The sequence below is a fragment of the Mauremys mutica genome, chromosome 1 (genome assembly GCF_020497125.1).
Source record: "Mauremys mutica isolate MM-2020 ecotype Southern chromosome 1, ASM2049712v1, whole genome shotgun sequence".
NCBI classification, from domain to species: Eukaryota; Metazoa; Chordata; order Testudines; family Geoemydidae; genus Mauremys; species Mauremys mutica.
Window position 1 is genome coordinate 39,597,812 of NC_059072.1, and position 16,100 is coordinate 39,613,911.

Genomic DNA, 16,100 nt, shown 5'->3' on the forward strand with positions numbered 1-16,100 from the left:
ACGGGAGAGCGACGGGGCCCGGCAGCCAGGGGCGGGGGAAGGAGGGAGCGGGGGACTCAGCTCGCGGGCGGGGGAACAGGGCGGGGCCTGGGGCTGCTGTGGGGCGGGAGAAGTCTCAGAATTGGGCGGGGCTCACGCGGTGGGGACGGCAGAGGGGGAGGGGCTCCCATAGCCGGTGTCCTGGGGCGGGGCTCACAGAAGGGGGCGGGGCTCACGGGGAGGGGACGGCAGAAGGGGAGGGGCTCCCATGGCGGGTGTCCTGGGGCGGGGCTCACAGAAGGGGGCGGGGCTCACGGGGAGGGGATGGCAGAGGGGGAGGGGCTCCCATGGCGGGTGTCCTGGGGCGGGGCTCACAGAAGGGGGCGGGGCTCACGGGGTGGGGATGGCAGGGCGGGAGGGGCTCCCATGGCCGGTGTACTGGGGCAGGTTAAAGGGCAGCGTGGGAAGCGGGGTGTAAAGCCACGTGTTGGCCTTGGGTTGTTTCTTTTTGCTGGTAACTGTGGGGCGTATTTAAGGTCGCTGTGAAAGGTGGGATGGTTTTGCATCGACAGGGATGCTCCAGATCAACCTGTTGTTTGCTCCAGAGTAGGGTGAACAAAGGTCCTGTTTTTATAGGGACAGACCCATTTTTGGGGATTTTTTCTTATATAGGTGCCTATTACCCCCACTCCCCACCCCTATACCCTTTTTTCACAGTTGCTATCTGGTCACCCTACTCCAGAGGGAATTCTGCACCCAAATAAATAAATAAACAATTGCACACGCTATTTTAAAATTCTGCAGGATTCTGCAAATTTTATTTGTCAATGAATAAATGTGGTGGCTCTAGCACAGGGTGGCCAACTTTCTAAGGTGTGAAAACCAGGCACTGAGCACCAGAATCTCCCCTTGCTCCACCTCTTTCTCGTGAGGCCCTGCCCCTCCCCCACTCACTGCTCTCCACCTCCCACCAGGTGATCAGGGCTGCAGGGGTAGATGGGTGACTGGTGCAGAACGGGGGTGGGGGGGCAGGCGTTCTCCAGGGGCGGAGGGGTGAGTGGGGAAGGGTAGAGGAGGGGGAGCTGCCGGTACCTCTCCCCACTGGAGGGAGCCGTTCCTGAGTGCTCCCCCAGACTCCAGCAGCTGCTGCTCTTCCCCTGCCCCACATGGCAGAGGCTGGTTAGTGCAGATAACCGAACTTAGTGTCCAGTCAGCAGTGCTAACCAGACATTCGACCAGACTTTCCTGTCGAAAACTGTACACCAGGCAACGCTACTCTAGCATGGCAGTGGGGAGTACAGGCCACTGGCTGCACGGAGATTACCCTGCAGCACCACCCACAGACACAGAGGCTACACCCAACCCTGACAGTGCCAGTGCCGGGCTTGCCCCAGAAACACCGCAGGGTCCTGCCCCTCTGCACCAGGTGTGGGTAGACAGGCTCAGCCTGGCAGGATCCAAGTGTGGGGGCTTCCAGGTGTGGGGGAGAGGGTTCTGTATGGGGCAATCGATGCAGGCAGCTCAGTAGGGTTGCCAACTCTCCCAGATTGGCCAGGAGCCTCCCACAATCAGAATCGATCTCCTGGTGGCTACTGAAACCAATCTGGGAGATTTTAATAGGCCACTAAAAGTCCAATCCTAAGCACAGCGGGACTAAGCCAGGCTCCTTACCTACCCTGGCTCCGCATGGCTCCCAGAAGCGACCGGCATGTCCTTCCGCCTCCTAGACACAAAGGTGGCCAGGGGGTCTCTGTGTGCTGCCTCTGCCCCGAGCAGCAACTCCGCAGCTCCCATTGTCCAGGAACCCCAGCCAATGGGAGCTACGGGGGCGGTGCCTGCAGGCAGGGGCAGCGCACAGAGCCCTCTAGCCGCCCCTGAGTCTAGGTGCCGGACATGCCAGTCGCTTCCAGGAGCTGCCTGAGGTAAGCGTCGCCGAGACGGAGCCCGCACCTCTCACTCCCTCCTGCACCCCAACCCCCTGCTCACCCCTAAGCCCCCTCCCACCTCCAAACTCCTTCCCAGAGCCCACACCCCATCCTGCACCCCAACACTCTGCCCCAGGCTCAGCCTGGAGTCCCCTCCCACACGCTGAACCCCTCAGCCCCAGGCCAGAGCCCACACCCCCTTCCGCACCCAACCCCCTGCCCGGTGAAAGGGAGTGTGGGTGGGGGACAGCGAGTGATGTGATGGAGTGAGTGGGTGGCAGGGCCTTGGAGAAGGAATGGGGCAGGGCCGTGGCCTCAGGGAAGGGGCATGGCAGGGAGCAGGGTAAGGGGGCAGGGTAATGGCAGGGGGCAGGGTAAGGCTGTTTGGGTTTGTGCAATTAAACAGTTGGCAACACTCCAGCTCCCAAGTGCAGGGAGGAGCTAGATGCACGCGGGCTCATTGTGGGGTTCTGGGCACAGGAGCAATGGGATGCTGCAGCGGGGTCCAGGTGAAGGTGGTTGGGGCTCATCGGGGGGATGGATGTGGGGGGATGGGGCTCAGCACATAGGGGCCTGGGTGTGGGGGTTTGTGGCTCGGCAGGAAGGGTCGGGGTGCAGAGGGGCTCCGGATGCAGAGGGTGAGGCATGGCAGGGTGGGAGTCTGGATGCGGGGAGTTCTGGGGAAGGTGAGGCTTGACAGGTGGGCCTGGACATGGGGGGGTCCAGATGCACGGGGGTTGGGTGGATGGGGGAGTAACTCCCCATCCTCAGTGACCCCTCCTCCCATGGCTTAGGAGTGAGAGGGGCAAGAAGGGGGAAGAGCTTCCTGCAGCCAGGGATGGTTTCTGGGGGTGGGTCTGACCCAAACCCCATCACTCCTTGCAGGGGAAGAGTAAGTCTTGTCCTCACCAGCCCAGCTGGGAATAGCAGCTAAGCCCAGTACAGGGTAGGAGCCACCAGCTGGGGCATCCCCCTCCTCTCCCCGCCGCAGTGATTTACGTCTCTGCTGGCTGTTCTGGGTGCCTGAAATGATGCGCCCATGCTGCTGAAAAGGGGCGCCTGACCACTCTTGCAGTTTCCATTTGCTTCCCTGTCAGAAAGTCATTTTTTTGCAGGAAATTAAATAAATCTGTGGGGGACATGAATTCTGCATGCACATAGTGGTGCAGAATTCCCCCACGAGTACTATTTAAACTCCTCTCTTCCCTCTGTCAGTAGTCAGGGTAGATCAGTGGAACAGTTTTGAAACTGCTTGACCTGCAAACAGATGATTGTCTTGATTTAGGGCAGAAGAATGGGTACCTCCATTCTGCATTTCCATGCCTTTAAAAAAAAAAAGTGTAACCTCAGGTTTTGAATTTACTGGCTTTCAGACATTGAAACACCAGAAATAAAAGATAAGCCATTTTGTGTGAGTTTCCTGTTTCTTTCAGTAATGTGAAGCCAAATGTTATGTTAGAAACCGAAATAAAAGAATACAATCTTAGTGAATTCTTTTATTTTATTCTGGTGGGCTTTTACTAAAAATATGTGAAAGAAGTGCTACAGAAGACTTGTATCTTTAATAATCATTTTGTTATGTGTATTTGTTAGTGAAAAAAGTGTCAAGTTATAACAAGGTATATGTGTTACTTGATTTCTAAGCTACAAAATTAGCATGTACATTAAAATGATACCTTGTGCTACCTGTATACATGATCTTTCTAAACATTTTCATAACAGTGATTTAGCCCCAAAGATGCTTAATTCTCAAAGGTATTTTCCTCTTCAGTTTCAGGTACATTGTACTAACTCCAGCTCAACATTTTTTGTCTGGGACACATTCATGTACATCATTTGCTTCCATGTATCACACTATCCAGTAGTTCAAGGGTTGCCATATTTTGGTCCACTAAAAACTGAATTAAGCATTATCGTTAACAAGCTTCTCCTGCTCTGTTTGGTCTGGATCTGCCAAACTAAGATTTTGCTGGCTTTTGGAGACAGCAGAGCTAAGATGAAGGGGGCAATGTTTACTTGTCTATTTGTAGTGCTGCTCTTGGATCTGCCCCTAGTAACAATAATAATTTTACATTGCCTTATGTTTTCAAAGCACAAGATAAATAAGTTATCCCTATTTTATATACACACAAACAGGAATAATGGAAATAAGTGGGTTGCATGGGACACAGTTTAAGTCTCTCGATGAGATATGGGACACAGTCAGGCAACTTGAGTTCTAATGATAGTGTTACCACTCCCTCACTTTGTAGCTTCTGGCAAGACACTTAAATCTCTCAGAGCTTCAAATTTTGCGACCTGAACAATGGGAACAGTGATACTTATTTAAATCATGGTACAGGGAATACAAGGCATAAAGAATATTTGTAAAATAGTTTTAAATTCTTGGATGAGACATGCTGTATATGTTAAGTAGTATTAAGGCAACAGAGTGTAGCACTTTGGAATAGAATTTATGAGTTTTGGCACCTAGTCCTTTTCACTCCTGAGGGAATTCTGTGCCACTGCACACGTGCATAATTCATTAGCCATGCATATTTTTAACTTTTGTGCAGAAAAAAAGCTTCTGCTGAAAAATTGCTGCAGTTCCACCTTTTTCCCCACCAGAGGGCGCTGTAGTGTCAGAACACAGCAGCGACTCCCAGCAGAAAATAACTTCTGCAGTGTAGCCTTTTGCCCACCAGAGGGCGCTTTGGCAATAGAACACAGCAGCAGCTCCCAGCAAGCTAGGGAAGAGAAAGAGCCTGCAGAGCCTTCTACCAGTGGGCCAGGTCAGGAGACAGGGGTTATGGGGGGACAGTGTGGAGGGCTGGGGGGGCGGGTCAGACTGGGGCTCATAAGGTCTAGTAGGGGAAGACAGACTGGGGCCATTGCTGAATTGGAGTGGAGGCATAGGGACATAGTGGGGAGGGAGGTGCAGGGCCACATGGTGATGGGGGACAGAAGGTGTCTGAGTAGGGGCACAGACACACATGAGGATAGGGAGGGGGTGCAGCGCCACATGAGGATGGGAGGAATGGGTTTCTGAGTGGAGGTGGAGGGACACGTGCCTGACTGAATGGGAGAGGCATGGGGAAGCTCCCTAACAGTCTCACCCCACCCCCCAAAAACCCTGTTCCATACCTTTCCCATCCACACCCAACAACCCTCCAAGTTTTGCTCTTCCGTTACCCCTGATTCCCCCCAGCCTTTGCACTGCTTCACGGGGGTGCGGGAAATATGGTTCTGCATTATAGTTTAAATGAATTATTACTCAGAGTTCTGTATTAATATGCCTAGTAAGGAATCTATTTGTCAAAAAAAATATTGAATCTTTTCTGTTGTCTGTATTGCTACAGACATACCTGCTGACAGGTATTTTGAAATAAATGACCAAAAATAATGGAAACTGGTGTGATTATATTGTGTTTTTGACAAATAAAATATGCAGAATTTGAAAGCATTGTGCGGAGAATTTTAATTTTTTTGTTGCAGAATTTTTAATTTTTTGTTTCAGAATTCCCCCAGAAGTAGGCTCATCAATTAGACCAGTGGTTCTGAACCAGGGGCATAGGGCCTCCTGGGGAACTGCAAGCAGTTCCAGGGGGTCCGCCAAACATGGCTACCATTAGACTCGCTAGGGCCCAGGACAGAAAGCCAAAATCCTGCCACATGGGACTGCAGTCTAGGGCCTCAAGCCCCACCACCTGGGACCAAAGCCAAAGCCTGAGCAATTTTAGCTTTCACCTTGCCCCCTATGGTGTGGGGCGCTGGTCAGTTGCCCTCCTTGCTACCCCCTAACTCTGGCCCTGGTTTTTATATGCAGAAAAACAGTTATTGTGGCACAAGTGGGCAGTGGAGTTTTTAATACTTTGTTGAGGGTCTTCAGAAAGAAAAAGGCCGAGAACCCCTGCCTTAGACTATGCTGCCTTGTTTTAGGTGCCCCTCTCATATCCACTGCTGGTTACTGCAAAGTGCTTTGAAGAACTCTGTATGTTGTTTTGGTTCACCTTATTGATAATTTGAAACCAATACCTTAAATTGGATTTTCCTTTCAAACTAAGGCTGGTGGTTTATTTTTAGGCTGATTGCTGTTGTTGCATCACACTTTTTAGCATTTACACTTCCAATATATTTTTGTGTAGACAAAGTTATAGCAAAGAATGCCATCATTTTATTGTATATTATAATAGTTGGCTTTCTAATACATATCAACCTTAGAAACAATCTTCTGACATTACCTGCAAAGTAATCCTACTGAAAAAATATACTTGAAAATCTTCTACTTAATTTGATCAAGAGCTCAAGAACCTCATTATTTATATTAAAAATACTACAATCTTCGTGTCATTCAAGCATTGGCTATAGAATATTACAATTTAATGAAGGCAGGTCAAAAGTAGAACTTGTTGAGAATTTTTCAACAAAATGTTTTTTCATCAGAAAATGCTGATCATTTGATACAAACATTTTGCAGGAAAGGGTGGGTTTAGACAAATTCAATTTTTAGAAATGGTAAAATTAGTTTTGAAATGGTTAAAATGTCCCATTTTGACTTTTTGTGTAAAAAAAAAAGTTCAATTTTCCAATTTAAAACAAATTTTTGTTTAGAAATTTAAGTTAATATATAGTTTAAAAAAATCAAAATGAAATGTTTCGATTGACCTGATTTGAATGTTTTGGTTCATGAGAATTTGAGATGTTGACATTTCATCCCAATTTGGGACAGTAAAAGTTTTCAAAATCTCAAAAACTCTCGCAGAAGGGGAAAACCTTTTCCTGCCCATCTCAAGTCAAAAGTCAGTATGAGCTAGAAAATCCAAAATACGAATAGCCATGTAAGACCCATCTTAACAAAATACCACTACAATTTAAAGTTGTGATATTCAGATTGTTTAGGACATAAGTACTGTTATGTGATAGATCCCCATATGGGCCCCAATCTTGCAAACACATGCATATGCTTACATTTTAAGCATGCAAGTAATCACTTTCGGTAAAATTTTCAAAAGCATCTAAAGTCACTTAGAAATCTCAGGTGCCTAACTAACTTAAGAGTAGAGCTAGTCAGAAATTTTCAGTAAAGGCTGAGTCACTGGACCAAAACGTTTTGCAGATTTGACAAAACTTCTATAGAACACAGCTGGAGCCAGATCTCTGGGGGCTGTTAGGCTCCTTTCTCCTTGAAAATGTGGCCTTTTTAAACAAAAATATTTAATAAAAAAGTCATAAAACAATTGTGAATGGCTCTTGCTGTGGCCATATCTTGATAATCTCTTTGTTCATTGATTTAAAAGAAAACAACCAAAAGTGACACACTTTTTCCTTCTGTCATGATGAAATGTGTTAAATGATAGAGCCCAAAGGTAGTCAAGTGACCTCAGCTTCCAGAAATCCAGTCCCTTACTACAAAGAGAAAAAACAAAAGCGCAATTATTAATGAACCTACACAGCAGAATCCCAAAAATCCAGATTACATTTTACTGTCTATAGGAGCTGGTCAGATGATCTCAACCACTTCCACAAACAGCTGCAGGGTTGTTGGTTTGGTTTGGTTTGGTTTATTTTTTGGGGGGGGGAGGGGGAAGAGGGTGTTTGCATCCCCATTTTTAATTTTGTTTGTCTAAACTTGTTCCCTTTCCCCTCCCTTCCAAAACAAAAAGTTATTTAGTAGAGAGTGTTTAAAGTATATAGCCAACTGATTGACTACAGTTCTGGTTCCATATTAAAAGTATTCAAGAGACCAAATAACCAAGCTCAGCCAGTTTACTGCCTAAAGCAAGATTGTATAATATGCAAAAGAGACATTTCGGGAAGCAATTTTTATCTCACAGCATATTCACCTTGCTCAGTAAGTGCACTTCAAAAGATATTTCCCCAAAACTACTTTTATGTCATGGCTTTTATAAGTTAAAGCACTTTATATGTTACCTAAGACCCAACCCACCAGTTCATACCAGTTTCGTAACTTCTTGTTCTGTACCTTTCCTTATCTCTGGTTTACCACATTCCAGGTACCAACAGGTGGGAAGGCTCTTCCTAAGCTTGTACCCAAGACAAATATTTATGTATCTTGCTTTTGGCAGGTTTTATATTCACTACTGCCAAAAGCTACATTTTGCTTTGCAGATGATTGTGGGATCTCTCTGTCTTGACATAAATAAGCAAAAGCGTTAACATAACCGCCCACTTGCTGGATAAAACACGGTATTATGGTGTGCCCTTTCCCTAACATACATGTATTGGCTAAGAGGAAGCTTTCTGGATCTAGAAATTTGAAAACATATTTCCCTGCTAAAAGTCAGAGTCCTGTACCAACCCGGACCCTGATTCTGCAAATACTTATATATGTGCTTAACTCTGAGTACATGAGTAGACTCTATGAAGTTTAATGGGACTACTCATGTGAGAATAGGTAAACAGGTGAATAAGTGATAGAAGACTCTGAGCCATATTCTGAAAAAGATTAACAGATTCAGAGCCTGTGTGTCTCTTAATTGTTCACTGAATATACTATATTTTATATGAAAACTACTTTTCAATGTGAGTGCTTAACATTAAATACTTGAAGTGGCTGCATTCCATGTTCCATGCAGCCACTGTGGTACTGAATTTAGTGCTTTCTTACTTCAGTGATGCAAACACCAGAAAGACAGATCTCATCAGGCATTTAAGGTCTTGATCCTGCTCCCATTCAAGTGAAAACTCCCATTGACTTTAATGGTACACAACTGAACCCTTAGTAAGTTTATAACCTATTCGGAAACATGCTAACTGTACCAAGAAGCGGAACTACAAAGAGATTACTTACCTGAACATCGAAGCATTTTCCATTCCTGTTGAAGTTGGTCTCTTAATCGTTTTATTTCAAGTACATTTTCTTGGGAAGCAGGTGCGTAGGCTCCAAAGTCAGGTGTAGAAACACCCGATAAGGCTTTGGCCACACTTTGCACTAGTTTTATTTCTGTGTCCTATTTTAAAAAAAATAATATTGTGGTGAAGCAAACTTCTATTTGTTTCCAACAACAAAATGCAATATTGTAATGAAGTTGACAGTATCAGTAGTAACAATGAGTAACTTTCAGTTTTCAAGTCTGAAAGTACTACCAATGGAGGAGTTGAAGCAGATAATGAAGGAATTCATACTGTGAACTCCTAAAAAACTAATTTATCTCAAATACAAATGGCCTCTCAGTTACTCTTTTATGAGACAAAAGAAATAGCACAGAATTAAAGATGGAAAAAATGGAGAAAAATAGGTCTTATTTACTTCATAGATCACTGTATTTTCCATCACTGATAAATAGTGATTTATTTTGCTTTGACCAGTCATGACATTATAAAAAATTTCTGGAATCTTTTAACAGTTTAAATCAATGTTCTAAAGTCACTGAAAACATTTTCTGTGCTCATGATTAATGGTGAAGAGCATGCCAATTATTTTCATTCTTCAATAATGTTACTGAATTTAACTGAAAAGGGATAACATGGATTTTAGTTCTTCTAAGTCAAGCACACTATATCAAATCTCCACATTTTTATTATAGGAACTACCTGCTAAGGGTTAATATAAATCTGTTTGTTTCAGTCATTCATTAGAGGCTCACATGTCCATCTAAATTCCTCTTTCATCTCTCAGCCTATCCTTCAGACTCTCAATAATTCTTCCCAGCTGCATGCTCCTAATCAGTGTGCACAAATATACTATGTTTCAGTATACTGTATATCAATGTACAGATTATTTTAGTTCACAAAATTTAAATATCATAGCACAGTACATTCAAAGAAAATTCTAGAGAAATGTACAATAAAGTATGGTAAGATCACTTAATAGACATCTTGAGAAATAACATGTCCCTAACTGGGGCTGTTTCCAAGAAAGAGATTCCATTTTATGTATTTCACTACATTAAAACAATAAATAAATGGTACATTTACCCCACGTAAGTACTTGTCAGTAAGTCTGTAAATGGATTCATGGTAACTTACATTTTCCACTTTTTCTTTTTGTTCACTTTGCTTCTTTCCTGCTATATAATTCTGCTACTATTTTGTACTTATAATAGCACCTACTATGCAATTATCTTAAAAAGAGTTAAAGTGCATAACACCTTTGTGGTAAGTAAAGCTGTATTATTCCAGTTTTACATATGTGGAACAGAAAGAGTAAGAGCCACCATTGTAAAGGTATTTGGATGCTTACAGACCAGGTGCCTAGCGAGATTTTCAAAAATATAACCCTCAATGATTTAGTGCACAGAGGATTTTGAAAATTCCAGCAGGCACCTATCTGCATCTTTAGGCATCTAACTACCTTTACAAATCTGATCTTTAGTGACTTGGACTAGGCCACACACACTCGCTCCTACCATTATATAGCCTTCTTTTATATAGGTTTTTTTTTTTTTAAATATTGCTATGTTTTGTTTTAGTTATTTTAAAGGGAATTGGCTAAATAAAATTGAATATCTCCCAGCACAATGTATTCTGGTGAGGCTCTGATAATGAGGATGATAGCCTACTGTTACTTCTACTCAAGACAATGGTGCTTAATAGAATAGTTTCTTTTTTGTCAGCTAAAAGGATTTTAGGATAATCAAGATTAGCACCACTTCTTACCTGTATTACCACAAGAATTCGAGACTCGGCTAATCCTTGCAGTAAACAAGTAAGCAGAGAAATCCCATTTACACCAAGGCTCCTGTTTGGTCCAATGACTATTATCATTAAGTCAGGTTGATAGCTGTATGCTACAGGAAGAATGAATCCAAGTACAGCACAAAAGAAATTGTTTCTTTCAGCATCCTTTAACAAGAAACAGAAAACAGTTTAACATTTATGTGAGACTCCAAAAATCCCTGTATGTACCAAAATAACAGAGATTTTATAAAAAAAACAAAAACAAAAAAACACAGAAATAAAGGAGAAGAACTATAAAAAACTTCTAGAATAGACCACTGTTGGAAACAAGATACATGTCTGATCCCATGTAGTGTTCCTATTTTCATATGAATCATACATTGTATTAATTACGCAGCATGTATTATTCATCTCCCCTTTAATTACAATTCCCCCCCTCCGGGCCTAGTGTCAGAGGCTATTTTAACCTTCTTCAAGCTGTCACAACTTTGGTGCCTAAGATGCACTGTTCACAAATGGAGAAAAAAAGATAAAAAGGGGAGATTTTTAAAAGCCCAATGGCAGTTAGATGTCTAACTCCCATTTGTATCTTTGAAATTTCCCCCCCAATTTCATTAGTAAAAACTTGAATCAAACTGATAATCTTAGACACTACTGTCAGTTTTACGAACTAGTAAATATACTTGATTCTATCCTAACTTAGTTAAAAAAGAAAAAAAAATGTCCTTTATCTTATTTGGTTTCCAGAATTTTTTAATGTACCTCTTTCCAGTTCAGAGAAATATAGTATTTGGAGTTAATCTTTTCAGTTTGTTGTTTCTGGCAAATGTTCATCAAAAGTATTCTTCTGTAGATAAAAAATACATTTTGCTATTTCATCAACAACATCTAATGAGATAATAAAGACTACTACCAAAATTAGTGAAAGTGGATATTAAAATTATTCTTTGGATGATATTCGTGGCCCCTTATAGAAATTTATCTCAGCAGCAAACACTTCTGAATCATTGTAATCCCTTGTTTAAATTATGAAAAGTAAGATTAAAAAAGGTCAATACCAGTTAAAACTGAAATCTCAAATTTTTTGTATTAAAGTTTCTAAGAAAATAACGATCTAGCCACTTTTAGTGGAAAGAGGATCTGGAGAAGAAGGATATTGATATGTAAAGTTGGCCTTCAATAAAGAATTGTCCATTTGACTCTTCTTCCCCGCACCCCACATATGATTAGCAAGCACATTTTCATAGTATGCAATAAAGAAATAACTACTTTCACAGTAGCAAAACTGGGAGACTATGTCAGGTTGGGAAAGATGCTTAAGGAAATGAAGGCTCAGATGATCTTCAGTGGGATTCTGCCTATCACTAGAGGAGGAGAACGAAGGCAAGATAAGATTATGATGATCAACAGATGGCTCAGGCAGTGGTGCTATAAGTGGGACTTTGGGATGTTTGACCACTGGGAGGCATTCATGGACAGAGGACTGTTCTCATGGGATGGACTCCACCTGAGTAGGGAGGAAAATAGACTTCTAGGATGGAGGTTGGCACAACTCATTAAAAGAGCTTTAAACCAGGAACTTAGGGAAGATGCGCATGTTTAACATTGAGAGGGAGGAAAATCAAATAAGAAAGGATACAGGAATGGAAAAAGGAACAGCGGTGGGTACGACAATGTACATTAACAGGAAGAACAATGCTGATACCAGTCAGATAGGTGATACTGGCAGTAGAATGACCATACCCAATCGGGCGAGGAATGTGGGGGAAGCCAAGCAGCAACAATTAAGATGTTTGTATACCAATGCAGGGAGCCCGGGTAACAAAATGGAGGAACTAGAATTATTGGTGCAGGAAGTGAAATCAGATATTATAGGGATAACAGAAACATGGTGGAATTGTAGACATGACTGGAGTACAGGTATTGAAGAGTATGTGCTGTTCAGGAAAGACAAATAAAGGCAAAGGTGGTGGAGTAGCATTGTATATTAAATGATAAGACAGACTGTAAAGACATTAGAAGTGATGGAATAGATAAGATAGAGTCTGTTTGTGCCAAAATCACTTTGGGGAAGAAAGCTTCTAGAAGTTCCCCTGGGTTAGTGCTTGGGGTGTACAACAGACCACCAGGATACAATTTGGATATGGCTAGAGACCTCTTTAATGAAATAAATAGTACTGGAAATTGTGTGATTATAAGATACTTTAACTTCCCACATATAGATTGGAGGACAAGTAATACCAATAATAGTAGGGCCAGATTTTCCTGGATGTGATAGTTCACTGATTTCTTCACCAACTAGTTGCTGAAGCAACAAGAGGTGATGCCATTTTAGATTTGATATTAGTGAGTAGTGAGGACCTCATAGAAGAGCTGGTTGTAGAGAACAACCTTGGTTTGAATGATCATGAGCTAATTCTGTTTAAATGCAAGGAGAAACAAACATAGATCTGCAACAAGGGCCCTTGATTTCAAGAACTAACTTTAAACAATTAAGGTGAGAGTGTGCTAAGAAAGTGGACTGAAGAACTCAAGGATTTGAAGATGAAGGAGGCTTGGAATTACTTTAAGTCATAGTTGCAGAAACTATCTGAAGCCTGCATCCCTAGCAAGGGGAAAACATTTGTAGGGAAGAGTGGGAGACCAGGCTGGATGAGCAAGCATCTCAAACAGGTGATTAAGAGAAAGCGGAAAAGCCTACAAGGAATGGAAGAGGGAGGGATCAGCAAGGAAAGCTAGCCTCTTGGAGGTAAGAAAGTGTAGGGATAAAGTGAGAACTCCCAGAAGCCAAGCAGAGTTGGACCTTGCAAAGGGAATTAAAACCAACAGTAAAAGGTTCTATAGCCATATAAATAAGAAGAAAAGAAGGAAAGTAGAAGTGAGACCGCTAAGCACTGAGGATGGGGTGGAGATTAAAGATTATCTAGCCCTAGCCCAACACCTAAACAAATACTTCCTCTCCCCATGCAGATCTAGAGAACAGCATAGAGACCCATTGAGTCTGGGGCTCTAGATGAGCATGGGCAAGACAACCCCTGCTACCTCTTTTACAGCATGCATCATATAGTTCCTAATCATGGTGCCAGTTCTATTGGCTGTTCAAGAGGGCATGACTATGGTCTGACCCTTTGTTGGTGCTAGTTTCACTGTTGTTCCAGCATGGAGCTGGCATTACCTTAGACAAGGACTGGAAACGTATCTGGCCCCTGTGCAGGGGCACATGATTGGGAACACAGACGATATTTTGTGCCCTCTCCCCACCATCACATTCACCTGTGCTGGGCTCTTAGTGACTTAAATAAAACACCTGTGATTAACAGCTATACCTTTTATCACATATTGCTCTTTTTTAGACCCTTTTTTAAAATAGCCTGTCATTTCAATCTCAATTTTCAATAATATCAAAAAGGATTATACTTTAAACCTACAGCAAAACCTATGTGAGACAAGCCTTATAAGGCAACCTTCTGTCTTTAGAGACCATCCCAAAATATCCCTAAACATACTGAGTACAATTCTGCCCCAACTTTATTAGGTGATCAACTCCATTAAACAACTAATGTTTGTTGGGGGCTTGGGAAGTCATTTAATGCAAGTTTCCTCAGACATATGTGCAGCTAGAATCATTTATAAATGATCACCTGGGATTTAATAATGGAAAACCTTACCCATCATCTAAGTTGAGTTCAAGATCCATGTCTCCAACAACTATGCAGAGCACTCTACAGAACACAAAGAATAATCATGCATGTGTGTGTGCACGCATGCGCACACACACTTACATATGTACACACACACACACACACATATACATAAAACTTACATTTATAAGTGTCTAACTTTTAAAAACATGCAGTGCAATTAAGTAATCAGTACAAGAGAAAATGTGGCCATTTGGCTAAGGGGTTTACATGTGTGGAAGAGAATTCAATCCAGAAAAAATAATAAACGACTGTGAGTCTGCTCTGAATTTGACCTATTAGCAATATAAAAACAGTGGGATATGGTGGTTCAGGACAAAAAACAAAGAAAACAGGCTGATAAAAATAATGGGGACTTAGGCAGTCCAAAAACAGAGTTAGAAAAGCTTATTTAACATTCACCCTTAAAATTTTGAGTTTTGCCTTTGATAATTAGATAGCTTTATGGTCACATTTACAGGGTTGCCTATATTTAGTATAGGCAATGCTACACATATCGAGGTGATATTGTTTCATTACAGAGGCAAATGAAACGTTTTTAAGGCAGCCCATTCTAGTTTATGAACTTGAATCACATTTTCTAATTTTATGAGAGAGCACCATATGCAATGAGCATAGTTCACCTTTGTAATCCAAAATCAAAGCAGTGCTTTAGTGCAAAGGTAGTAGAAACAGAAGCCACAGATGATTCTGCAATTCCATTGCACACCTAAAAATAAAAATTTGTATTAATAAATCATAATAAATCCTGTACCATACCATTTTTTCCAATTTGTACCAATTGAACCTGTTTTTGTCTATATATTATATATAAATGGAAACAAAGCTACAGCTGTGTTAAAGGAACATTGATGTAGCCTAACAAGATTGGTAAAAGTCCTCGTGGCCCACTACCTGCAAAGAGGATGTGTTTGGTTGTTATGCTACATAGTTGCTCTGTTTGGCAACTTATTTAGAAGGGTTGTTCTATGCTGAAAAGTGACTCTGTAAAAACGGCACCATGGGGTTCCACGTTTATTGTCTCTCAATGACTTTCAGATCAAATTTGCTCAGTTTACAAGTAGGCATTGCTCAGGAGGAACAAACACTGGTCTGGGACTCAGGCTGTCCTGAGTTCTAACTGTCACTGTTATTGTGATTTTTGGCCAAGTCACTTCACCTTCCTGTCCCCCTATCTGTACAATACCTACCCCCTGCAAGGATTAATTCACTAACGTCTGTGTCATGTATTCAGCTGCTACATAAATACGGAGTAAAACAAGATTTTCCCAATTTCCAGCATGGGAAGCTCAGCCTAGAATCTGAAAGTCAAAATGGGAACTCTGGATTTTGAACAATAAAGGTTCTCCACCTGCAATTTAGTTATTTGTTCTCTTGACTGTTGTAGAACCCAGCTCCCTCTCCCAGAGCTGTGTGGGGTTTGTAATGTTAGCAGACATAAAAAACTTGCTTTTGCCACCAACGTCTGCAAATATGACTAAATATTAACAGCAGGAAGCAGAGCTGTTGAGTACGAAGGGGTCATTTTGACATAGTTGCTTTTCTGACCAGTACTGTACTGTAGAATGAGCCATTCATCCAAAGAGAAAGTTTGCAATTGTACAATGACAAAATACAAACTCAGTTATGTTTTGCTTGTTATTTGTAATTCTTCAGGTCACACTTGCTAATTGTTGACGATATTTGTCTTTAAATATGATCTTTCCTTAGTTCCTGATCCTGCAGTGAAATCATCACACTGAATTTGGGCTATCACATACACTTTTGTGGCAATATATTGCGATGTTTTAAACAAAACAAAGAGGATTATTGCTTCACTGGAGAGTTAAACATAGAGAAAATTTTAGTTCTGAGTAAACTGTTACTCAGACATCAA

At 42.1% G+C, this 16,100-nt stretch overlaps 1 protein-coding gene across 8 annotated transcripts in view; it reads right to left on the minus strand.

The window, feature by feature from the left end:
* Nucleotides 1–6,034: 6,034 nt before the first annotated feature.
* The window catches only part of HDAC10 (histone deacetylase 10), a 30,540-nt gene continuing 20,474 nt past the window's right edge, over nt 6,035–16,100 (minus strand). For all 8 annotated transcript variants that reach the window (XM_045030996.1, XM_045031022.1, XM_045031015.1 and 5 more), the window contains 6 exons: nt 14,848–14,933; nt 14,192–14,245; nt 11,286–11,370; nt 10,503–10,688; nt 8,695–8,854; nt 6,035–7,289 (listed from right to left, as the gene is read on the minus strand). In XM_045030996.1, the coding sequence (XP_044886931.1) occupies nt 7,264–7,289; nt 8,695–8,854; nt 10,503–10,688; nt 11,286–11,370; nt 14,192–14,245; nt 14,848–14,933 (597 nt within the window). In that variant the 3' untranslated portion in view covers nt 6,035–7,263. The remainder of the gene's footprint in view (nt 7,290–8,694; nt 8,855–10,502; nt 10,689–11,285; nt 11,371–14,191; nt 14,246–14,847; nt 14,934–16,100) is intronic.